This window comes from Notolabrus celidotus, chromosome 7 (assembly GCF_009762535.1).
Source record: "Notolabrus celidotus isolate fNotCel1 chromosome 7, fNotCel1.pri, whole genome shotgun sequence".
Taxonomy (NCBI): Eukaryota; Metazoa; Chordata; class Actinopteri; order Labriformes; family Labridae; genus Notolabrus; species Notolabrus celidotus.
In genome coordinates this window covers 16,063,577-16,089,327 of record NC_048278.1, presented here as the reverse complement: position 1 = coordinate 16,089,327, position 25,751 = coordinate 16,063,577, and the positions used below count along the sequence as shown (strand labels likewise).

General features: G+C 39.5%; 3 protein-coding genes across 5 annotated transcripts in view; 2 read left to right on the top strand and 1 right to left on the bottom strand.

The window, feature by feature from the left end:
• Window positions 1-2,259: 2,259 nt before the first annotated feature.
• On the top strand, window positions 2,260-9,701 carry si:ch211-106h11.3 (CCN family member 1). Its single transcript, XM_034687283.1, has 6 exons — window positions 2,260-2,482; window positions 3,369-3,582; window positions 4,314-4,561; window positions 5,795-5,933; window positions 6,700-6,881; window positions 7,888-9,701. Exons 1-6 carry the CDS (start codon window positions 2,432-2,434, stop codon window positions 8,191-8,193), a joined length of 1,140 nt encoding a protein of 379 aa, XP_034543174.1. The 5' UTR covers window positions 2,260-2,431; the 3' UTR covers window positions 8,194-9,701.
• LOC117815520 (ATP-dependent RNA helicase DDX39A) lies at window positions 9,581-17,079 on the bottom strand. Of its 2 annotated transcripts, none has more exons than XM_034687282.1 (10): window positions 16,945-17,079; window positions 15,925-16,132; window positions 15,671-15,798; window positions 14,157-14,433; window positions 13,740-13,858; window positions 13,133-13,264; window positions 12,819-12,928; window positions 12,390-12,534; window positions 11,919-12,066; window positions 9,581-9,707 (listed from the first exon to the last, which is right to left on the bottom strand). In XM_034687282.1, the coding sequence occupies exons 2-10, from the start codon at window positions 16,130-16,132 to the stop codon at window positions 9,691-9,693; spliced, it is 1,284 nt and encodes a 427-aa protein (XP_034543173.1). In that variant the 5' UTR covers window positions 16,945-17,079; the 3' UTR covers window positions 9,581-9,690. The 2 variants fall into 2 exon arrangements, with proteins under 2 accessions (XP_034543173.1, XP_034543172.1); XM_034687281.1 differs by lacking the exon at window positions 16,945-17,079 and adding an exon at window positions 16,804-16,826.
• Window positions 17,080-18,605: 1,526 nt separating this feature from the next.
• Window positions 18,606-25,751, top strand: part of si:ch211-239f4.1 (EVI5-like protein) — a 39,192-nt gene continuing 32,046 nt past the window's right edge. The window contains exons 1-2 of one of the 2 annotated variants that reach the window (XM_034687280.1): window positions 18,670-18,974; window positions 21,868-21,942. The gene's annotated coding sequence lies outside the window, so the exon portion shown is untranslated. Of the gene's footprint in view, window positions 18,975-21,867; window positions 21,943-25,751 lie in introns of both variants that reach the window. The other variant, XM_034687279.1, reaches the window with a different exon arrangement.

Genomic DNA, 25,751 nt, shown 5'->3' with positions numbered 1-25,751 from the left:
TATTTTGTCCTCTGTATAAGAGATAAAGGTCAACCAGATCAGACAAGTTTAGTATATTACATCTCTGCCAGCCATCTGCTTCCCTCTAGTTCAGCATCAGTGGAGTAATTAAAAACAGAAGCAGTCACAGGACTTTGAGAACACCTGGAGGACCATGACCACAGCAGGATTAAAATAGACAGGCCATGACTTTGTCTGCTTGGTCACACCATTAGAGAAATGACTGACAGCTTCCTGAGGTGGTTTCCTTTTTTAAATCAAGAGTCATGACTCTAGTCCACAACCCCTCATCATGTGTTTTTAAGTTAAACAACAGCCAGACAGGTAGCTGCAGAGGTGCCAGATCTCCTCAGGCCTATTTGATAGCCAAGTGTATCCTATTTTTCTGTTGTCTTTTTTTTATCAAACCATACAAGTGTATAAAAAAGCAATTTGTTGTGGTTGGTTATGTGACTTCTCAGAGTCTCCACAAGTTTCTTGGCAACAGTTGACTAAATTAACTAACTGCTATCTGTAGTTTCAAATTTAGGTCTACTGTCTACTCCAAAAATGTTTGACAATGCCTCAGAGGAGAGCCAAATCAAACAAAAGGATCTACTGGATTTTTGTTTTGTATGATGGCAGGTTAAAGTTTTAACTATTACAATCCCTAATTGTAAAGCTCTTTTGTTTTGAAAGGCAGCATGAGTTTGTCAGGATGGAAGTCAGCTCAGTGAATCACAAAGTTTGTGGATTCGCCAGAGGCTGGTGCAGATTTAGTTTGGAGAAAACAGGAAAGATGAGCAGCTGTGGATGCTTGCTGTGTCTGTAAGTCATATCCATCTGTTCCTCTTGTTGGGAATATTTTTTAGGGCCCTAATGAGAGTTGCCAAGTAGCCTTGGGCCAAGCAATTGTGCTTTCAAACTAAAATGCATCACTTGGCAAAGTTGGAAACACCAAATACACCTAATGTCACATGGCATGTCCCCAAATGAAGAAGTGGGTCCATCTGTAGTTTCTACAAAACAATTTATGAGCACTAAACAAAACAAATGTATGAGCAATAAACAAATGTCGTACATACAGCACAAAAATATATTTTCATTTAGATTCTATGTAGATTAAGTTGTAAAGAAAAAATGTTTTATATATGTATCTCTTCTATCAAAAAACTTTAACCTATATAGGTTACATTTTATTTTAAAACTGGATCAAACTTATTTGTTAATTAAACAGTACATTTATTGCTTCAGACCAAGCTTGATGTTAATTTAAACCATTACCCTTTTTCAAACTGAATTTAGGTTATTGATTATTCTCTTGCATTAGTTTCAAGTTTAACCATTACACCAGCACAGAAGTTTCCAGCACCCAATTCAGCCCATCCCATGAGAGTAACCATGTGTATGAAGTATGGCTTTTAAGTCAATTTATACATTGACATAAAGAGCTGGTACATAACTTTTCAACCTAGACCTATCACATTTCTCCCATCAAACAAGGCCTCTGTGTTAGAGCAGATGTGGCCGAAAACCTGTGGTTGAAAAGGTTGAGAGCTGAGTAGGAGCCTAAACCTTATATGAGCTGCCTTTCAAACAATACTGTTGCTTTTAACCTGGACTCCACCATTCTTTCCCAGTGTTCATATCCTGATTATTTCCATGTCAGAACCATGTGGTTAGGTATGATAGTCAAAGGAAAGTCAGTCCACATGAAATTAAGATAAAGCATACAGAATAACAATCAAAACGTACCTTTTTAAACGTGTGTAAACACTTGTTCTCAGGTAAGCACAGAAAAGGGGAGTGTTGCCTCTCTCAGGAAACTGCTATTATCTTACTATTTGCTTAATGCACTCCACTTTCATTTTCTGCCTTGGCACCTACACTAGTCTGGAAAAACAGAGAGAACTCCCTCCCACCCCCTTCTGTTTTTTTTTTTCTCTTGGAGGTGAAGGTCTCAATAATGTTACCATGCTGTCTGGCCCAGCTGAGTAAATTTACTTAGTGTTAGCACAGTGCCGGCCACAAAAGCAGGAATGTGCCAAAGTGTGACTTGAAAGCGGCAGTAAGATTTTAATTTTTAACCCATAAAATAAATACAGAGCTGCCATGCGACTTTTATGAATGGCTGCATTCATTCCATAACACGCCCTCCAATCGGCAAAGTTTCCCAGCGGTGAAGCCACGCCCATTTGGAATGTCTGAATGTCTTCCAGCGCGTTGATTGGGTGTAAGTATGAAGGAGGCGGGGCCCCTTGAAGTCTCAGCAGAAGATATAAATAAGAGTTTAGACTCTATGCCCTGTAGGAAAACAAGGACTCCGGTCTGAAATAAAGGCAGACAGTCACAGCGGAACTACTATACATTTCACAGTCGTTCCCTGGATTGTATCTTGAAGATTCTATCTGTATATTTTTCTGTTTATTTTTTACTTTTTCATTTACATATCATGGCATATCTGGTCTATCTGACTATACTGACAACAGCCGTCATCACACAGGTAAGAAGTTTCTCTCCTGGCAGAGACTCGTGTGGCGGTGGGTGAGCCAAAAGTCTCTTTGTATCATTCCTTTTTGAACATTAAAATTGTTTTAATGCGTCATCTGTCATGGTAATGACGTTTAAATGTGATTAAACTTTGCCCCCAGGGTTATGACTGGCATAAACATCCCTAGGTGTAAACAAAACTGAATATACTGTTTGCAAAAGCTTTCAGACATGTTTCATCATCAAAGACTCATTCTTCATAAAGCAAACACCAGATCAGCAGTGATTTCTCTTTTGACTTCAGGTCTTTAAATCCAAAACAGTGGATAAAATACAACGTTTAGTAAATAACATTTAAGTTGAATTACAATTCCAGTATTGCTTATTAAATAATGAGAGTGGATATCCTTCCTGGCATCAGCATGTCTGTTCATGTCTCCTTTTTAAGCACAGTATTATGTTGATACTACAAACTTAAACAAGTTGGCTCTAGTGCCCGGAGATGACTCAAATCAGGAGCCAGCAAGGGACTGGGTACAAATCTGAATCTGTCTAGACACTCAGGGCTGACTGGCCAGCACTGACTTAACTTAATGTGCTGCTCTGGCTGCAGAATAATTTTTAAAAAATGGTCCTAAACTCAAGAGAGCCTAAGAGAGGATACTGAATCAAAAATGAATGTAGCAGAGATCTTTTGTTCTCATTTTATTGTTTGTAGAAAAAATGGAACTATGTTGAAGTGAACTGAACCCCCAAGATGATGGATTTAACACCCTCAAGGCCATAAAGCTATTCAGTGTCTGCATTTTTTTTCCAACTCTTTTAGGCTCTAAGGTTCGTCTCTATCTTTTTTTACCTGTAAAAATGTTACATGATATCTCATTCTCTGTTCCCTCCAGGTGTCTGCTCGCTGCCCAGCTGTGTGTGAGTGCCCCACAGAGCCCCTGATTTGCCCCCCAGGAGTTAGCACTGTGCCAGATGGATGTGGGTGCTGCAAGGTGTGTGCAGGACAGCTTAACCAGGACTGTAGCCACACGAAGCCTTGCGACCACCACAAAGGGCTGGAGTGTAATTACGGCAATGATGTGAGCGTGGCCTGGGGCATCTGTAGAGGTGAGAGGAGGGAAGACTATGTGAAGGGAGGGAGGAAATTTCACTTAGAAAAGAGAGGCCCTTGTCCATATATGCACCTTTTTCCTGTTTTTGAATCAATTTAACAAGGGAATAGTATTACAACACATGACAATATTATCATGGTATCCCTTTCATGGTGAATTTGGTGGGAAGTAAAAAGCAACATGAAACCTTGCACATCATGGAACAAGACAGGGTGTATTTTAATGAGTAGTAGATGTTTTATGATGGCAACAGGGGGGGTTTCACAGATAAAAATACACTCCACCATTTGCACTATGCCAGTGCTGCCCTAACAAACTATGAATAGCTGCCTCTTCTATACTTATCTGACAAGGAGTCTGACATTTCCTGTCTTTTTATTTCTAAGGACCTTTAAATCTCTTTTTTTGTTCATGTGTCATTTCTTGTGTTTTGGTCAGGAGATCTTATAATCTTAAATGGAGGGCAATCAAACAGTTTATCAACCCCATTAGACACTGACTCATAGGTATCTTAAAACTTTACAGCATGTCCCAATGAAACTGATGGATGCATATCTTCCATACCTTAAATCATGGCTGGTTGCCAGGTTTACCCCTGTTGCCCTTAGGTTAAGATGTTACAACAGCCGTTATGTACATTTGACAAACCTGCAGTACAGCTCACTACACTCAGTTTGCAAGTAAAGTGATGTTTTGTTTTACCTGAGTTTTTGGTATCTTTTCTAGCTAAATCAGAGGGACGCACCTGTGAGTACAGTGGCAGGATCTTCCAGAATGGTGAGACCTTCCGTGCCGGCTGTAAGCACCAGTGTACCTGCATCGACGGCGCTGTCGGTTGTGCTCCTCTCTGTAACAACAAGTTGCCCCCGGCCTCTGCATCATGCCCCTACCCGCGGCTAGTCAGGGTACCTGGGCAATGCTGCTTCAGTGTGGACTGCAACAAGGGCACCTGGAGGCTCCCACCTAAGTACAAGGTATGTTTCCTGAGATGTCTCAGTGAGGGACTGACAAACATTAAAGCTCCCGTGAGGAACTTTTGGTTTGCATTGATTTTGGCACCCCCTGTGGAAAAAGCACAACCTCTAATCTCTTTACTGATCTTGTCTGTAGATGTGTAAGCAGTGTTTTCTGATTAATATAAAACTCCTCCTGGTTTCTCTTAACAATCAAATTTATCACTGTGAATCTTTCTCTGGGAAAATGTGAACAAAGGCTGTTTTTGCAGGATGCTTTTAATCATTCCATCTCACACCTACCCAGTGGCAGTGATTACCAGCAGTTATAATAAATATCAAGGGATTATCAATCTTGTCGCTGAAGGTCGTGTTTGCCTTTATAGGTCATATACAGGCATCAGCACTAATATCAGGTTGCTTAACTATCACATAAAGAACTCCTCACAAGAGCTTTAAAGGTGCACCCTTGACAAAGGCGGTTGGTGTGAAATAGTCCTTAAGGACAGCAGAGTAGCATATGAAACATTTTTAATATACTTTTTAATAAAATAGAGTAACTTTCATGTTATAACCTCTTAATTATATTTGTTTATTTTTTAAATATACTGATTAAAATCTGTTAAAGCCAATTATGATATCAGTTTGCTTATTTTTTCTGAACCAACAAGCATATGACTGAAAGTATTTAGTTAATAATTAACCAAGACTAACAGAAAAGTCATAAGATCACAATAGACATGCCACGATCAGAGAACATTTGACGCTTTGACTTTAGAAAACAATGGAAGCAAATAAATGATTCAGAACAAACTTATTTTAATGTGATAAGTTCACTGTTGTTAAGTTAACTATTTGTTTCAGCATCATCTGAAGTCAAAAGACTAAACTGAAATCATTTCCTTGTTATTGTTCTAGCTTATTTCTGCAAGCTTGTGATTAAATTCATTTATCTAAAGCTCTTATCTGAGCTATTCATGAGTAAATGTTCTGAAAGTTGTGAGAAAATGTATGTGTGTTTGACTATTAATCATAAATCTTGGAAACTCTGTCAAACAAGAATCTACCTGACTCAAAAGACTATATACTGTATAACAAGTGATTTAAACCAAGACAGAAACTCCTGCAGGCACAAAGGGGTAAAGCAGCCGACTCATAATCAGGGCGCCATGGTGTCAGCACCTCTATGAAAATCACACACATGACTGCAGCTCAGATTAATCACTGGCAAACAACACTCTCTTCTTATTACAGGTGCCTCCACCACAACAACACCTGCCCAGACTTCAGCACCATCCTGCCCCGCAGCAGCCTGAAAACAAGCTGGTCAACAAGCTTACAGACTTCAAGTCTGATGGCTGGGAGAGGGAACATGGCTACAAACACCTGCCAGGTAAGAGAAAGAGAAAGACTGAGAGGAGGATGTGTGGTATCAATCATAACATTAGACTCAGATTTTTGTTTGCTTGTTCTCGACTTTACTGAATGAGATAAGTTTAGGAAGAATACAGGCCTTTTGAAAAACTACAGTCTTATTTATTACTTTTGTTGTTTGTATAACTTAATTGAAGTTAAAACCATCATAATAATTACTCTAATATAAAACCAGGTAAATCTTACATGTATAAAATCAAGTTATATCATCATTTTCAATTCAGTGTCCCAGATCTTAAGTTTGTCATTATCTCTGCAAGACTTGGACTTCAATGCTGTGTCAAGCAAACTACCATGGTTCATGGTTCAAGTGAGAATTCTAGCTGTATATGTATAATTTTTTTTTTTACTCACATATGATTGCCATTACTTGTTTTGTAGTGACAAACATATTGGCAGCGTTTAAGTGCATTATCATGCTATCACTGGCACCAAACAAAAAGTACAGCTGAGGCTCATGGAAATCTTTATTTTCATTAACAAATTTGTTAATTAGATGAAGTGTTTTCAACAGTTTTTTTTTGTAATTCTTATGGGATAGATGTGTGTTTTCCAAGTTCCATCCATTCCACTAAAACTAAATAATTGAAAAATACAAGCATAATGTTGTTATGCAGATTTTTGTCTTTTTTTTCAATAATGTAAATCCCACTGCAACCACTCGAGTTGAAGCTGTTAGCCTAACTGCAGTAACACTTTTTTGTCCCTCCGTTATCCTTCCATAGTGTGGAACAATCTGAAGGAGAAGAAGTGTCAAGTCCAGACTACTGAGTGGTCCCAGTGCTCCCGAAGCTGTGGGATGGGCATATCCTCAAGAATCACCAACAAGAACCCCCAGTGCAAGCTGGGGAGAGAGACCAGAATCTGTACCATTCGGCCATGTGACGGCCTCACTGTCCCATTCAAGGTGAAGGAGAATGACTTAAACTGAAGCAGACAAGACAGAGAGCAGAGGTTGAATATCAAAATAACTAACCGACTAGATAACTTCTTATCACAACAGTTTATCTCTCACATTGCAATCCTGACACCGCATGATAACACTTAGCAATCATGAATTATTTTACCTTTGGTCTGTCTGGTTAAAAAAAAAACAATAACAGATCATTTTTGCTCTGCTTGCTTGTTTTCCTCTTTGAACTAAAAGCAGAGCCTGGAAATGCCAAATCCATGCTGCACAGAATAAAAAATTAGATGGTCTTGTTCTGAGTAAATATGCTCTTAGTGCCAAAGCCATCTTTATCCAGAGCTTAAGAACAGAGATTATTTTAGTGGTACTATAGGGAAGCTCCACATCCAGTGGGAACTGGGCAGTGCTGATTTACACAGCCTTGTTTTGGTGGCAGGCAGGCGCCTTTTTAAATATAGTCCCCCACCCCCGGCATTCCTGCCAAGCAACTGTCCATAGCTAGGCCCCGTCTGTGTACTCAGAGTCCAGGGAAGCAGTGTGTCTATATTAATCCTCTGTGTTGGAGAAACACTCAGAGGACTTTTCAATGCTCCACTGAGTTAAAATCTCTAATGCCAAGACTAGTCATAGGTGTTGGTCTGTTTGATAGGGGAGCACGCTCAAATGTTTAATAAATGCTGAATCTTAAAATTAATCTCTTAAATCTAAAAATAATCCCTCTCTCACTGCCTGTTTTGGCACAACTAGTTGAAGTGCAGCCCCCTTAATGTGAAACTAATGACTTTATAGTCAAAGCCGCTTAAATTTGCTTTTACTTTAGAGGACATGGCAGATGAAGGCCAAAGCTCATTATTATTACTATGGTTATACTATAAATATTTTTTTGTCTTCAAAATTAAAATTCTCATGACTTGTTTTGGTGAAATTTACTTCTGCAAACAATTAGGAATGTCACTCATCTGTACTGTTAAGCTAAACTTTTTACTGTATCCTCCAATCACAGAAAGGGAGGAAATGCTCTCCAGCCCAGAAGGCCCCAGAGCCCATCCGCCTTTCCTATGGCGAGTGTTTGAGTGCCCGTCTTTACAGGCCAAACTACTGCGGCGTGTGTACAGATGGACGGTGCTGCTCACCACGCCGCACACGCACTCTACCTGTGACATTTGTCTGCCCAGATGGTGAGCGTTTCCAGAGGTCGGCCATGTTCATCCAATCGTGTAAGTGCAGCAGTGACTGTGGCCACCTAAATGAAGTAGCACTTCCTCCGCAACACTGGATGTATGGAGACACACATAAGTTCATTGACTAGAACTTAGATGGACTTTGTGTTCACTTTATTAAGATGGGGTCAACTTTCGTGATGAAGACGCTCCAAGACAAGGAGGCATTTTTCTCATCTGGCTCCAAGTTAGTTAAAACCACAGGAACTCAACTGACTGGCAGACTGCAGGCAGGAAGAGCTGCCTCCGTTTTATTGACAACCACAAAGGCAACCTTATTGTTATACTACTTTGTGACAGGAGTGGATTGTACACTTGCCTGCCCCTCTTCAAACAGACATGGGCCCTAAATTAGAGCCCTGAAGCACCCCTTGACTTCCTCCACTGTGGACTGATTGCTGGTTCAGGTGTGGAGGGTTTTTGTTTGACCCTCAGATCATCCTGAGGAGAGACACCACAAGAGCAACAAAGCACTTTGTTTAGCACTGAAACTCTGCAAGTATAACTATGACTGCAGTGCGCAACAATCACCTCACCTGCAGCAGCACATGCACAACACTTGTGGTATGTTTGGTGGATGACTCGACATCCCACAGAGCACTGTGACAACACCTTGACAAGCAAAAGAACAACTTTTGGAGGCGTTAAATCTGACCATCCACTAAATAAAATGTGGACAAGAGGATTTTTTTTATTCCAACTTTTTAAAATGAGCCTGTTATGACAAGCAGTATAAACTGATTGTGTTTTTGGCAGGCTGACACAAGCCACTAAAAGTAAATTAACACACAGCAATGAATGGCACAATTCAGCTGGAACTCAGGCCATTGAGTGATAAGAGGTGTTCTCTGGAACTCTGACTGCTCAGTAAGGACTGGACCATGGCCAAATAATTTCTGGTTTGTTCATATAATGCAGTCAAATTCAAAAAACTTAAACCTGTATGAGCAAATTTATTTTGGATCACATTGTATACTGTCTGTTATTTGAATCCAAGTTTCTATTTTTCAAGTGTATACACTCCTGTGGATTAAGACACATTGACTGTCAAAAGATTTGTGTCCATACATGTTATAAAACAGGCTGCTGAGCTCATGTTTCATGAAGTTTTATTTTGACACAGCTTTTAGTGGTACCTTGGCAGCCAGTTCAAAGCAGACATCTGTTTGCCAAAAAGTGGATATGCCCCTTAATCATGAAGCTAGCGCCCTCTGCTTGTGAAGAAAATCAACTACAGTCAACAGTCACATGTTTTTTTATATTGATGATGTTTAACTGTAAATACAATGCAACTTTTGATGCACTTAAATGTTAATAAATGCAAAAATAAATCAAGTATAATTCAATAAGGTATAAAAAGTTTATTTCTTCAACCAAAACAACTGATTCATGGTTTTAACAAGGAAAGCACTAAAACAAGCAACCCGCAAAGATGTGATAAAATAAAAAATGTTTATCATTTTCAGCCAGTCAACATTAATGGATGGGGGAGTACTTTAATGTAAATGTTGAAGGTTTTTTTCTTCCACTGAAATACAGCAACACAGAGGGTCAAACACAATCTTCCTTGGAGAGAAACTTCAGGCTCATCTGGACTGTTCAACTGCAAAGAAAGAGAGTTTTAAGAAATGAGAAGAAGCAAAAAAGGTTGTGATGTGCTCATAGTAGAAATTGTTAAGAATGTGTCATTGACCAGTGTTTTTGCATAGTAATGCTTTGCTATTATACTGTCTGCAGCAGAGCCAGGAGAACTGATTGTCCTGTCTAGGGATGCACACAATTAATCGATTATCGATTAATTGATTGTTAAGACATTACTCGAAAAACGCATTTTTGTTCTTTAATTTTCCGTCACGTGGAACGGACAACAAGTGGTCTCATATTACATTCAGCTATCAGGGAGGTGTTTTAAGTTTAAAGCATGTTTCAATGTGAATCAGCTGTTAAAGGTGTTGCCCACAGCGGAGACGCTCAGCTGGCGGCTGCGGCTGTACGCCAGGTCTCCGCTTTTTAAAGAGGATCAATACGCAACTGCTGCCAACACCGACACGAAGGTTGACAACTTTAAAACAGGACATGTCCCCACTTTTAGATACAAATCCAACAGACTGGTGGGAATTGCTACTACACTTTATTTGCAGACCAGCAACATCAGAGCTGTCCAGGCTTTTCTGACGCTGGACTGATTATGACCCGAATACATGTTTATTTTTCTCAATAAGAACGAGTAGGCAGAAAACTGTACACTGTGGGTCTGATTTACGTTTCTGTTAGTATTATGAGCCTTCACATTATAAGACTGTGTCCGCAGAGAATATTTTTATGAGCCTGATCGTTGATATCAGTGTTAAACATGTACCCGTATTCAATACCATCAGTTATATGCATTTTGTTGTTGTAGAAAATATAATTTTGGTGGAAAAAAACGTATTTGGCCTTGTTTTTAACATAAGGATAATTTATATATTTTTTTATTGATTAATCGATAATTGATAGTTAACATTTCCAAAAATCAATCACGGAAAATACTTAAAATGTACATCCCTAGTCCTGACTGATGCAAATTTGCTAAAGGGGATCACTCTGATATGCCTACATATGACCCTGGCACTGACAGCCACAGGTGGGCAAAGCTAAAAGGGACCCAGCCAAAAAAAATAGACATGGGGGACAAATCAATTAATTTGTTTCTGTGGTTTATGATGATTTTGAAAAATTAATATCAAGATTTTCTCTGCCACTCCCCTCGGGCTCCAGATGTCCGCATACTCCCCATAATGTTACCTCCTACAGATGCACAGCAACAACATGGCTGCCTGCATTACTGAATAGTTTGTTCCCAAAAAAGGCAGTGCCATAGTCTTGTCAGTCGTTCGAAACTGGTTTGGTTATGCTGCATCAGATCTCGAACAAACCAGTCGGCTGCAAAGTTTGTTGAGAGGATGTTGCATCAAAGGCAACAGCATCACCAGTTTATTTTAACATCTTCAACAGAGGCATGCAGCCCAGTAGGAGAAATAAATGCATCTCACTACAGCTGCACAAGACCGCGACAGCCAACAAACACCCACTAAAAAGAAGCCAACACAAAGAGAATCATGTTCCCATTGCATACGACAAGAAAGGGACACAGTGGAATGCTAAAACTGATGCAGTCGCGCTGAGTTTTGCTGGAGATATAGTGCCCATATACAAGGTGGAAAAGCCTGGGTTTATCCACATGCTTAGAACTATCAACCCCTGGTGTGTGCAACTCAGTTGCCAGTATTTTGTAGATGTGGTTAAGGAGATGTTTTAATCCACCACAACAGACATATGGTCCAGTTGAACCGTGCAGCCTTACATGAGTTTGATGGTGCATTCTATCAAAAACGATTGAGATCTGGGAAGTGTATGCCTGTAAACCGCTTACTTCCCTGATTACCACAGAGGTGAGCTAATTTCCCAGGAGCTGAAAACTTGATTTGAGTCCTGACTTTGTTTTTTGTCATTTTTAAAGTGTGTAATGTTTAATATACACAAGGATAACTGACATACTTTGAGGAATTTTCAATGGGACATAATTTATGTAGGTATTATCTGTTAATGACAAAAAGATATTAAGCATTAGTGAGTTTTGAAAACTCCTTTAACATGTTCAGCAGTCATTTTAAATTCTCCAAACATTTAAATTAATAATTGGTGCTTCCTGAACGCTGCTTGAAATAAATTAAACATGTTCAGGTATTTGGTAAGAAAATAACCATTCATCCGGATAAGTGCACTAATATCTTAATGTCCTTAAGGAAAGCCTGAGAGAGACGACAGCACTTACTGTAGGAGGAGATATCAATCTCATCTGGTAGCTCTGCCACATTGACCTCGAAGCGGTCTTGGACCTCATTCAAGGTCTTGGCGTCGGTCTCATCTGATACAAAGGTAATAGCCAGGCCTTTGGTCCCAAACCTGCCAGCACGGGCCACCTGAAACAGAGTAATCAATTAGAGACACTGCCCCGATGACAAACAGTCTAGCAAGAGAGGGCGTATAATCAAATCCTTAAACGCTTTGAGTGCAGATTCTCCCTTACTATTATTTTCTAGTTTCTTATTTTTTATTAAAAATGTCCTGGATTAAAAATATTGACCAAACAACCTTGATAGAAGAACAGGTTCCAAAGCCTTATTACAGACATAATATATTCACAAATCGGAGGTTTTGTGGTATGTGATTTTTGTTTAGCAAATAAAAACACAAAAAGATATCTGATGCTTCAAACATCAGATGTCATTAAAGCTGAACTCACTCTGTGGAGGTATGTGTCAGAATCCTCTGGCATGTCGTAGTTGAAGACGATGTTGACTCGCTCAATGTCCATTCCTCGGCCAAACAGGTTGGTTGCAACCAGGATTCGCCGCTGAAAGTCTTTAAACTGCTGGTAGCGAGATAACCTGGAAGTGGAGTAGGGAAAAAGGTCACATGAAGAGGTAGAATCGAGGTAATGCTAATAAGGAACACAATGTACTTACATAAACAGAGACAGTCACAAACAAATCTGCTAGTGAATTCCTCCCTATTTATCAGAAGTTAGACTTTATAATTGCATATTACGATTATTACTGGGCTGTTCTTCAACATTTTCTCAAAGTTGTTGAAAAATGGAAAGCGTTCTCAAGTTTAAATATATGAAAAGAAAGACTAGACTTGTCAGCAAAATGAACACAGTCGCTCATACCGCTCCTCCTGGGCCATTCCCCTGTGGATGGCGATGGCAGGAAAGTTCTGCTCCACCAGCAGCTGGGACAGAGCCACGCAGCGCTGCACTGACTTCACAAAAATCACCACCTACAGGAACCAAAAGAAAATAATTGCAAAGATTTTTTCAAAACGTACAGGAGATGCAAACATGCAGTAATAGATGCAAGTTCATTCCCTTTGCAGAAAACAAGTTAATCGGTGTAAAATTAGTATTTTTATTCAAATATGTAGTACATATGCACACAGCTGAATCAGATTCAGTATCTCATAAAAAGAGAGTGAAAGTTGTACCTGGTTGAACTCGAGCACATCGAGCAGATCAAAGAGCTTTCGGTTCTTCTCACTGTCCTTCAACTTGCTGTAATACTGCTGCAGGCCGTGAAGGGTCAGCTTGGTCTCATCATCTACAAACACTTCCATGGGCTACACAGAAGAGGAACCATACATTAGTCTGATATCAAGAACAGCCAGACTTGAGTTTGATGTTCCTCATGGTTACATTTTTTCTCTTTCTGAGCTCTACAACAGTCTAAAATATCTGAACTTAATTGTCACAAATGCATCCCATAACCTGTTCTCCTTGACTGCAGCATAGTCAGGAGGACTGACTGTTCTGACCTAGCCAAATCTGCCAAGGAGGTTCACTCTGCCCCTCTGATATGGCCACTTATGACACTGACAGCCACAAGTGGGCAAAGCTAAAAGGGACTTTTCAACTAGCACTGAACTACATGATATTGTTCAACTGATTAGAACATTGGTCAATAAAAGATACAAGATTAGGGGTGGGCGATAAGGCAAAAAACATACCATTTGTCCTGTTGAATGCGGGTAAAATAGGTCAGACGAGATCAATCATTTCAATCTGAAGTAGCAGTAAATCTTGAAGACAACTTACATCCTGCATGAACTTGCGGCAGACGGGGCGGATGTCTTTGCTTAGCGTTGCACTGAACATCATCACCTGTTTCTCATGGGGTGTCACCTTGAAGATTTCCTGGACATCACCCCTCATGTCTGTCAGGAAAAAAACAAAAATAATTTCACTTTTTAAGTACAAATAAAATAAATAAATTACTAAATACTTATAAATATCTGGTTATTTATTATACTTCACACTTGCACTGTACCAAATTAGATAGTCAAGCACAAATCATCCAATTTCTATATATATATATATATATATATATATATATATATATATATATATATATATATATATATATGTATATATATATATATATCACATTGACAGCTGTTTATCTATCTATTTCTCATCAGTCTGCTTTAAAACACGAGTGTTTATTATCCTCACCTAGCTGCTCCAGCATCTTATCACACTCATCCAGCACAAAGTGTTTGATGTTCTTCACATTGAGGGTCTTGTTACGGATGAGGGCCAGGGTACGTCCTGGAGTCCCAACAACAATGTGAGGGCAGTTCTTCTTCAGGACTTCCTCGTCCTTCTTGATAGCCATGCCGCCGAAGAACACGGACACCTTGACTGTGGGCATGTACTTGGAAAAACGCTCGTACTCTTTGCTGATCTGGAAGGCCAACTCTCGCGTGTGGCACATCACAAGCACAGACACCTGGAACAAAGGGAATGAAGATATTAGTCCCTTACACTTATGCCCCTGGATATTCTACTAGACGTGTCAACTTTACCTACTATATCAGAAAAATGTCTAGTTCATGTAGAACTTGATCAAGGAGAAGTGAATTAACAGTACACAGGCAGGACAGTGCAGTGCATTGCAAAGTCAGTTCTGTTAGACCATTCTTCTGCCGTGATATCTATCCCATAAGATCATGATAACATGAGGGGCATTCAGCCTGGTAAACAAGGTCAGACATGGCGAAGGATGTGAGAAATAAGGCAACAAGGCCAGACATGGGAAAGAACCTGTGAAATACCCAACAAGGCTAGCCATATCACTACACCTGCGTCCGTGGCACAGCAAAGAACGTGCATTACAAAGATTGAGATGTCTACGAAGACACAGACATCTATGGGAATACTGCATTTCCATCAAACAACACTTAAAAACATGTCTACTTGTTTCAGATATTTCTTACCTGGCATAAAAAAGACAAATAGAAAGATAAAAGATTTTAAGCTAAATAAGGCTTCAATTGCTTGTGATCACAGTTCTGGGAGCATGAGGCTTCACATACACTGAGCAGTATCTCTTCTACAAAGGTTACTATAAGGTGAAATGTTTCAAAAATAGTCAACCGACACACAACATGGAAATTAATGACACTGCTGCTGCAACCTGTCTAACCAGGTAATTAGACTAACTCTTCCCATCATGCATCTTTTATGCATCTCCTGATCCAAGTCTGAAAAGTACGGTGGCCCTGTATTGCAAATCACAACAGCAAATCAGAAAACACTACGGCATTAACAAAACCGGAAGATCAGCGATGTGTCATGTCCCCTAGGGTACCTACCTCTTCCGGTTTGGTTAATGTTGTAGTGTTTCCTGAGTTGCCGTAGTGTTTTTTGAATTGCCATTGTGTTTTCTGATTTGCCGTTGTTTTTGTTTTTTTTGCACTACAGGGCCACCGTAGCGGGCTTTAGTATGAGTTAAAGCTAAACTTTTGTATCAGAAAAGTTGCTCTCAACTCCTTCTGGTCTAAGAATTGAGCACAGAATTGACACCTGTCATTAAAAAAAGTCTATCAGATGTTGTAAGATAAAATAAAAAATATTTTAAAAAATCCATACCATTGTTAGAACACCTGTAGAGTTTATGCAACAAGGAGAGAAATAAAGACTCTGATGCTCTAAGGACAAGCTAATACAAATAATTTCCAACTTACCTGACCGTCCACAGGCTCTATCTGCTGCAGGGTGGCCAGTACAAACACGGCTGTCTTTCCCATACCAGACTTGGCCTGACACAGGATGTCCATGCCCAGGATAGCTTGGGGAATACACTCATGCTGAACTGTGAATAAAATAAAAAGTAAATTACTGCTAAACCAATTATTTATTTATTTTCAAAGCATGTGAAATAGTTTACTGGTCAGGATATAATAAGATGTATTACAAGTTCTAAGGAGGTGTTACTCACCTTCTGATGGATGTTCAAAACCACAGTCTACTATGGCACGGAGCAGTTCAGGCTTCAGGAGGAAGTCTCTGAAGCCAGAGCTGTGGATAGATACGTAGGACCCCTTCACATCTTTCTTGTTGGTTGAGGTCCCACTCTCGGGGGCTCCTTGAGGTTCTTCGTCTTCCTCATAGTCGAGAAGTTCATTATCAACGTCTGTCTCTGCCATCTGTGAGAAAAGCAAGAAAATCAGAGTGACTGACTGTTCTCAAGCCAAAGTCGGTCCGAATTTGAATATGGTTACGAAGTTGTTCATTTCTATGAAAAAGATTAATCCGAAAAGTGAGCAATTCATTCCAGTGCTGGCAAATGAACCGGGAAAGCGCTGCGACTGTAGAGAAGCCAATCAGCTGTCTTCAATATTAGCTTAGTTAGCATCATGCTTCCTTGGTCGTTTGGCTAATGTTAGCAGAGGCCGCAGTCGTGGTTCAGATAATATGAACAATTTCCAGGAGACTAAGACTAACGTATAAATAACTTATAACACTGTTTAAACACTCTTTTAAGATCGATTGACATAAGAGGCCAGTCTAAAGTAAATATTGCAACAAGACCGGCTAAGTAAAAGCCGACCGGTGTCCCCCGGCGGAGAGAAGCGCCCGCACACACAATGGACTCCTCTCCTCCATTCAAACATGCCAGCTAGCATGCTAGCAACTACACCGGAGTCACGAATCCATTTTAGAAAACAACTGCGTTACATTGCCAAGTTGATTCTCTTCATTCAGTGAGTATGTGCTATTATGGCGAGGAAATGTTCGAAAAACCCAGCTAAAGACTATACATAGATAGCTTTGGGTTACTGTCTAATTCAAAGGAAGCTAATGTTAATGCGGCTACCATGCTAATCAACAGCAAATCTTGAAGTCTCAAATGTAACTCCTACGATGCAGTCCGGAAAATAATCCACATATATAACAATTGATCGTACAAACATTCTGTATGATTGTATCTGAAAAGGAAGAACACCATGTACACTACCTTGCTGTGATGATTAATGACGCACCGATGTAATTTCGTGTGATACCAGCGAGCTAGTATTCACGGCGGAGTGAGCACACATGCATGGTGCGTTCATGTACATCTGGGAAAAAGTAATGCCGTCATCCGGTGTGATACACCATCCACAGGACGAAAATAAGTAGGATCAAAAACAAAAAAATGAAGGCCGTCCCCAGTGTACAGCCTGCCGGAATCCCATTAGAAGAAGAAGAAGAAAATGAAGGCCACTACACACAAGAACTGGGACGCTGTTGGTTCCGTTTTTGTATCATGTCACGCATGGGGCTTTGAGCTGTGATTCTTTGATCGATTCACCGACAGAATCTGTGTAAAATGCAATACGTGATTTTAACATACATTGGTAGCATGTTTTTCGGGATTTATAACAGGTAAGCCGACTAATAAACAGCTTTAAATAAGTATTGTTCACATCAACATTTTATTAATGAAATGTTTAAGAAGGTCCTAGTTGTCGAATTACGATTTTTATATGGATACTTGAAGGCATCAGTAAGCGTACAACAGTGCCTGCACAGAAGGAACCCCAACGATGCTTCTATAATTGGCCTAAATCGGCCAGGGGGATGAAATATTAATGAAATATTGTTATTTGTTATTATTTTTGTGCCAACGGTTTCTGCATTGCAGCACGGATCAAATTATCATCAGGGATCTTTTATTTTAAGAGCTGCAGTACCCAGTTTGTCCACTTGATGGCAATAAAATAAAGAGATATAATCAGATAAAGGGGTAATTGTTATCCAAAGTGTTTGGTATTTGTTATATTTTGCCTTGATGTAAAAAAAAAAAAATAAAAAAAATTTGTTCCACATTTTTTCCTGTAAACGGTTACATAATAGTTGGTGAATGTATTATGAACACACCATGCATCTGAACATGACACATATTTACAATCAATCGTTTTTGCCTACTGGCCATTATATTATTTTGCTTTACTTAATTTTGAGACCCGTTCTTGATTTCATACAGCATTGGGTTTTTTTAGAAACATCTCCATCTTGTATGATCCAGTTAACCTGCACCTCATATGCCAATATTATTGTACTGGATGTATTGGTGCATTTTTATTGAGGGCATGTTTAGCCTTGTATACCTATAGTCTCTAAAGTAAACATTTTTACCCCTTCTTATCACCACTGTGCAGCTTTCTGCAGCCTGCTTTAGGATGGTTTCCAATTCCAATGGAATAGATATTGGTAATTTAGGCTGTTGTCGAATTTATACTCCATTATACATTTCTGTTTATTTGTGTATTTTGTGGAATTACAACTAAAACAAATACAATTTCCAGATTAAAGTTGGTTGCTTTGGCATTACCAATGACAAAGGCAGAGTTTCACATGAACTCTTACATATGAGATTTTAATCACATAGCCTAATTAATCATTCAGTTGCCATGCACGTATAAATCCGCCAAAGCCGGCACCGCTGTATGACACCTGCGGGATCCGCCTCCCCGCAGAATAAAGCTCCTGAGTGATTGGCGTTGCGTTGTTGTCCTTCTAGTAGAACCCTGCAGTCTACAGACATCATTGGTCCGTGACATGCCAATCTAATGTCATCCTCTAACCTGATTGGTTGGCCCCTCCTCGTGCTCACAAGAATACACTGAATGCCAGCCATTCTGTGTGATTTACTCGGAATGATTGATGCTGCCGTTTAAACCAAATCCTTGATGACCGCAATCGACATCACACGGCTGTCATGGTTGTTTTAAAGGATTTCTACAGTAGGATTTTCCTCCTCTGATTCAGCGCACATACACGAGCCTCTCCGCGTGCAGAGGCTCCCGACCAGCTGTGCGGCGCGGCACTACCTCCCGGATGAACGGCGACAGGAGGATGGCACTGCGTTGGACGGTCTCTGTGTTTGTCCTCGGTGGTCTATTAAGATTTTAATTAGCTGATAACACACAGTTGACTTATACGACGGACTCGGTGTGGGAGCAACGATCGTGGCGCCACGCTGATTATGGAAAAGAAGCCCAGGTATGCATTTTATTTGTATCTGCATATTAAAGGTGTGTATTTTCAAATCAAATAAAACGGTGATCGTGCGATGCCTTAACAATCGGTCCAAGAGCTTGTTAGTTTGTATCTAGTCAACGTGGAAACCCTCATATCAACAGAGGCCCTGATAGCAACAAACACTAACATGATGGTCCCATGTTATTGAAGCCTCGGCTTCATCCGTCTGCTCCGTTCATCTCAGTGTAAAATTCCACTGTACAGCATGCCAACAGAGACACGGCCCATTCATTAGCCTATAAACCATATTTATTGCTCAAAACACAGCATGCTGGTCTGTGCCATGTCTGTGTTGTCTTTCCTCAGTCTCGTCCTCATTTTCTAGTTCGTTACACAATCCCGTTGGTGTGTGTGAAGCCGGGACATTTGGTGGTGCAAAAGAAAGGGGATGATGTGTCATTTTGGCCACAGATGTTGATCCAGCCAAGCCATGAGTCGACTGCAGAGCATGCAGGCCTGTTGTTCAGTTATCCTCAAGTAGCAGCAGCAGAAGAAGAAGCAGGCCTGGATAATGAGCTGTCATGTCCAAGGAAACCCAGTCAATAGGATTACAGGCTTTCTTCAAGTACGAAACCACAGGACAAATGATTGTAGGAGAGACTTTTGACCTTTAAAGGAGAGCTGTTTTATATTCAATGTATTGCCATATTGGCTGCTTTGTTTATTCGCCTGTGTCTGTTATCAACCAGATGTTTGTTGCTCTGTCCTTCATGAGCACCATTACACTGTACATAGACACTGCACACTACACACTTCTCCTGTTAGCTGTACCCCATTACATATGATATAACATGTTTGATTGTTGTTATATGGCTATTACTACTGTTTTTGCTGTATCCATCTAATAAGAAAGCTTTTTGCTGGTAGGTCTAAATATCTTTAAGGGGGCTCTTAAAACATACAGTCAGCATTACTCGGCCCAAATGGCTCTCTGCTATATATATAGGCCAGGTAAATATAATTTATACATTTCTTAAAAAAAGATTTACATTTTTTTTTAACAAAATGCATCTGATACTACCTTTAATGTGTCATGAGTGTAAGCAAATGCGTACGTAAATACACCAATTAGGCTACTATTATGCTTTTGCAACCCCCCCCCCCCCAAAAAAAAAGAATAGCATAAAGGCCTATATGGAGTCCATCATTTTCCTTCTTTACAAATACCTGATTATGTAGCAATTAAATATACCGGCAAGCACAGGCACAAAAAAACGGATCCCACAGTTTTAGCCTGTATTTGTTTTTCACTTTTAAAATCAGAGTGAAGATTTAAAAAGCTAAAAGCAAAAAATGTAGCATCTAAATGTTTTAAATTAAGGACTTCTTCAACACTCTCTCCAAAAGTCTGCTGAGGAGCCATGCTGCCAATAACTTTAGCTTAGCTTGTTTCCAGGAGCCTAGCTTATTTTGGTGTTAAGATTCCAACACTGAACGGAAACGTTGATCGAATCATATGACATAATTTAAAGATTGATGGCATAGCCTGGCTAAATGATAATTAAGTAATCAATAATACTAATAATGATATATTTATAACATAACTATTATTCTTCAGTTGGTACTCTGTTTCAGCTATCACTAAAATCTAGGCAGTACCTGCAATCATGCTTTTGCATCAGAACATTTCTGCAAGAATCAGAATCAGAATCAGAAATACTTTATTTATTCCGGGGGGGAAATTCTGTCATTAAAGTTGCTCCTATACACAATAATTAAGAATATCAAATAATATTAATAGAGGAAGTAATTAATAAGATATAAATACAAATATGATGAAAATAATGATAATACAAGTATGTACAGAAGACAGAATAAGCTATGTAGAAAATAAATGGTTGAAGTCCCGGGAGATCAGGAAGAGGGCACGCTGGTGGTCTGTCTGGAGTCTGGCTATGGCAGCGTTGAGAACGTTGGATGTATATAATATAATGGGTACTGATAGTTTTGTACTAATGATAATACATATAGGCAGCTTTCAAAGCTTTCAAGGTCACCTTAAAAGTTAAAGTTTAAAAAAGAACAGATGCCGTGCATAAAATAAATAAATTTAACAGGACAAGTTACAGTGCAGTGAAAAGGTGTGATCAAAGTGAATATGCCAGTTTAGAAAGATGTGTTTTGAGATGGAATTTTAAAGTAGACAGAGAGTCAATGGATGTCTGGTCCGAGGGAGTGCTAGAGGTGGGGGGCAGTGCGGCTGAAGGCTTGAGACCCCATGGTGTTGTAGTGGTACTATCTGTTTTAGGCAGGTGGAAACTATTCAAGAAATTAATTATCTCACTCTTCTGATTATAATTTCAGCTTACAGCCCCGTGACAAAGGACGCGTACCACTGAGTAAAGGGTTTATCGAATCCTTATTTGAGACACAGTGAGATTACTCTCAGCTTTATCTGTGAAATCCACTCACCATGCAGAAGGCATCTCACACATTTCACAGTCAAGAAAACAGGTATCTGATTCTCACATCCTGGTGACCTTGTTTTTGAGTGCCACAGCACCAAAACATATCTGTCTGATCCCCCACACACACACCTACACACACACACACACACACACACACACACACACACACACACACACACAAACACACACACACACACAGTATCTGTGACACTCAAGCACACCACAGCTTATCCCAGCTAACCTTTTCCTCCACACTCACTGCTGCTGCTGCCACATTACTCATGTGTGTGACAGAGTGGTAAGCTAATAGGCTCTGGACAGTGTTATCAGGATAAACACTCTCTGAGCTGTGCGTACACGTGTGAGTGTGTGTGATTGTGCCTTGACTTGAATGTGCATATTTGAATTTGTGCATGAATGTGTGTTTGTGTGTGTGTTACCTCCAGCAGGAACAGGAGGAGGGATATCATCTTGCAGCTTTATCCCTGTACTATACGGTTTGCTTGCCTGCTGCTGTCCAGGTTTGTAATTGTCTGGTACTGTGTATACGGTTGTACAATAGAGACAACAAACAGGAGCCACATGTCTGCTTCAGAGAAAGGGTTCCCTGATTGATTTGCTCATACATACACTGGAATTAGCCTTCAAAAAACAATGCTGATGAGGGTGATACAAAGTCTTTTCTAGAGATGTTCTGAAACCATGTTTTACTTACACAGGAATCTATGGTGACACAGAGCTACCAAGGGACACTATGCAATTAAAAAGAAGATATGATTATTTTCTTTATGAAACAGCTGTAAGCTTGTATATAATATGATTGCTTTCATAGCTCAGTACACAGAGAGAATGACAAGCAGAGCACTTAGAAACAAGCAAAGTGAATGTTAGCAGCTCACTTATGGCCTCTTCTTCTACAGAAGAACATCCTCAACAGTGGATTTAAGCATGAAATAGTATTATTTCTCTTTCTTTCTTCACAGTTTTGATCATGTTAGCTTTTAATCACCTGAAGGGATGTGAGTGCTGACCTTTTGCCAGCTTTGGTGTTACACTCTCATAACCAGCGCAATATTCTTTGCCACTAAGTACCTGTGTCACCCATGAGATTTCATTGTAAACTTGTACTTTAAGAAATTAAGTAACTACTGGACTATTTTCAGTAGAGGGCTGAAAGAGTATAGTGATTAATGCATGAACTGACATGGTTATTAATTACAAATACTGTCAAAGAATACAGTCATAGGTATCAGAACTACACTGCCTCAGTCGAGTAGGCAGCCTTTATTGGATGTGTCAGTCTAATACTCTTGGTAAGCAGGCTTGATTCAACCTCAGATGCTTTTTGTGATCCACTGCCCCAAACAAAATGAAACTTTTTCACAGAGTATAAATCCAAGCACCATTAATGGATGAGGTGAATGTAGATGGTTTTCTGAGCTGTAGCTGGCTGTTTGCTAAGGAAACAGTCAATGAGTAATGTATCAAATTGATCTCTGACAAATCCATCAAAGTACAGAACTGAATAAACTAGAAGAAAAAAACTACCACTAACAGTTTCCGTTAATGTGCCGATCATTTTTTGATAAACAGTCAATTGTTACGTTTTTTTAATACTTAGAATTCAAACTAGATTTTTTTGCCTTCAGGATCCAGCCTCATGCATGTCTTGCTGGCCTGATGATGTGTGACTGTTTAGGTGCTGGCCTAGTCTGTGCACAGCTCCACAATTCATCTTGTGTGCTGACACATGGAAACAGGGAGCAGCTTGATGACCTGGCTGCTGTGGTTCAGGCTCGCTACGTCTGCAGCTCCTCTGCAGCTCTCCTCTCAATGACTATTGTTCCTGTTGGCCTGTAGATTTGTAACTGGATCCGTGTAGATTTGCAAGTTTTACACTGACTGGCTGCTGCATGTTGGATTTATATCAACATGCAAATTATGCTTCAAATAATGAGCCAAAAATATGCACAGGGAGATTATAAATGCTGCAGAGGAACTCAGCTAAAACTCATTAAATTATTATTTGAATTATCAGAGCTAATATTGTCCTCATTTATATTCATTCACCTGTTTCAATAGTTGGCTGATCTTTGTCCTTGCTCAGTGGTGTCTCCTTTGAACAACAGCAATGCAGTACAAGTGAAATCTTGTATTAATATCACAGAATATTCCTCAAACCAATACACCTTGGTCTCAATTTTGTCTAAGGCTTAGATACTCATTTCCGAGAAATATTTTTATTATAAAATTAAGTAATCAATCCAATGATGAGTGAGTGGCATTTCAGCTTGTTAACGGGAGCTAGATTTAATTTTTCAAGATTGTCTCAGTGCCGTTTCATAATTGGGACAAGATGAATAAGAGAGAAAAGAAGGAAAATAACTTAAATTTGATTCATTGTTGTGAAACATTTTGTGATATGACCTCTTTTGGCTTCAGACTGTTAAAAATAAACACTAAAAATATGTATGATAGAGCTGCTATCAACTCACAGACCTCTGAAACAGGACAAAGACCTTTTGATAGACCATATTTTCGAAAGCTAGAAAAACCCCACTGGCAATGACAAGGATAAACACTGAATATGGATTGTGTCATATGATATTATCATATCTCATGCATGATATTAATCTGACAGTAACCAGCAACTGAAGATTTGAACAAATTTAGTGCTGAAAGAAGTGCCTTTTTCGTTGATACAAAATGACGTTTAAGTATAGGTTAATAAAATGGAGAGTTCAGGTACCCCAATATGTAAGTAAATGTTATTTTTACACAGTAGCTACTACTTTACAGCACAAACAAATGTTTTATAAATATATAACATTGCTTACACGTGGCTTTAAGTTCCATGACCTCTGTGTTGGAGTTGACAGATAAAAACGTGCTGCTTCTGTGCACCGAGTGTTTCATCTGTAAAGTCAAGTTATTGTTTACAATGAGCATGAAGGAATAATTGACTGCAGGATGAATCTGTTGGAGTATGATTAACATCACAGACGAGTTACTGAGTGAGAGATGTTGTTTGCGCTTCCTTTGCAAAATCGAACTGTAATGTGATGCCTCATGTTAGCTAATGGGTCATCAATGGGCCTTGAGTAAATAACGTGGACACTCAAAGAGTTTTTATTTCAACATCTTTTTTTTCTGGTTTCAAGTTCAATCTATTACATCAGCATCTCTATGAGCACCTGTCCAGATCACCTGGTTGTTACTACACTTTGATTTGAGTTGTCTTTTCCTTGAGACATCAAATAGTTACAAGGGGGCGGCTGTAGCTCAGTGGGTAGAGTCGGTCGTCTATCAATCGGAAGGTTGGCTGTTTGATCCAAGCTCACATGCCAAAGTGTCCTTTAGCAAGACACTGGACCCCAAATTCCTCTGTTGTTCAGCGGTGTGTGAATGTGAACAAATGAGATTATCTAACACTGATGGTCCCTTACTGTAGCAGCCTCTACCATCAGTGAGTGAATGGGTATGAATGGGGGAATGCGACGAGTAGTCTGTAAAAGCGCTTTGAGTGGTCAGACAGACTAGAAAAGCGCTATATAAGTACAAGTCCATTTACAAGAAAACAAGCATCCTAAATATAAATCAAATCAATCTGATTTTCATGATGTTTTTGGTTTTAGATTGATAGTGTCTTCCCCCTAAATCTTTTCCAAGGCACACAGATGTTTTTAGTCACATCAGGTGTGTAAATAGGAGCTACTAATCAGTGTTTGTGATAGTGATGCTGGGAAAGTATGACAAAAAATAAATAATGAATGCAGCAGGAAAGCTAATGTCAGTCATTGCCTAAGCATCACATTAAGCAGCAGGCATGTGCTTGTGGTAGCACCCAGTTTGTAGCCAATATCCTCTATGACACGCTTGAGTAATCCAGTTTTAAGATTAGTGTGTGATTAACGGATGATGCGGTCTGTTTTATCATGGGGTTTTTTTCCGTTATATCAAAGAATCTTATTTGTGTGAGTGCTAGTTCACAAACATTAATTAAACGGAGACAGCTACATTTTCATCTGTACTCATAAATTGATGGGTCATTTGGATGGCTATTTCTTATCAATTTCCCCTCACAGTGGCACTCAGGAGAAGCGAATCATCTGGAGAGGGATTCTAACTAAATTTAGAGCAGGAAAGCATTAGTCATATAAAGTGAACATGGTCAGTGGATTAAGGGAACCAAATCTGGAAAACATTCATTACACACAGTGTCCTTTCCAGTGGCACACATGTGACTCTACTTCATTCAGGCTTTATCACACTCAGTTCATGTTGGAAAAAAACTGTCAGAGCACATAAGAGAACCAACTACATCTAAATA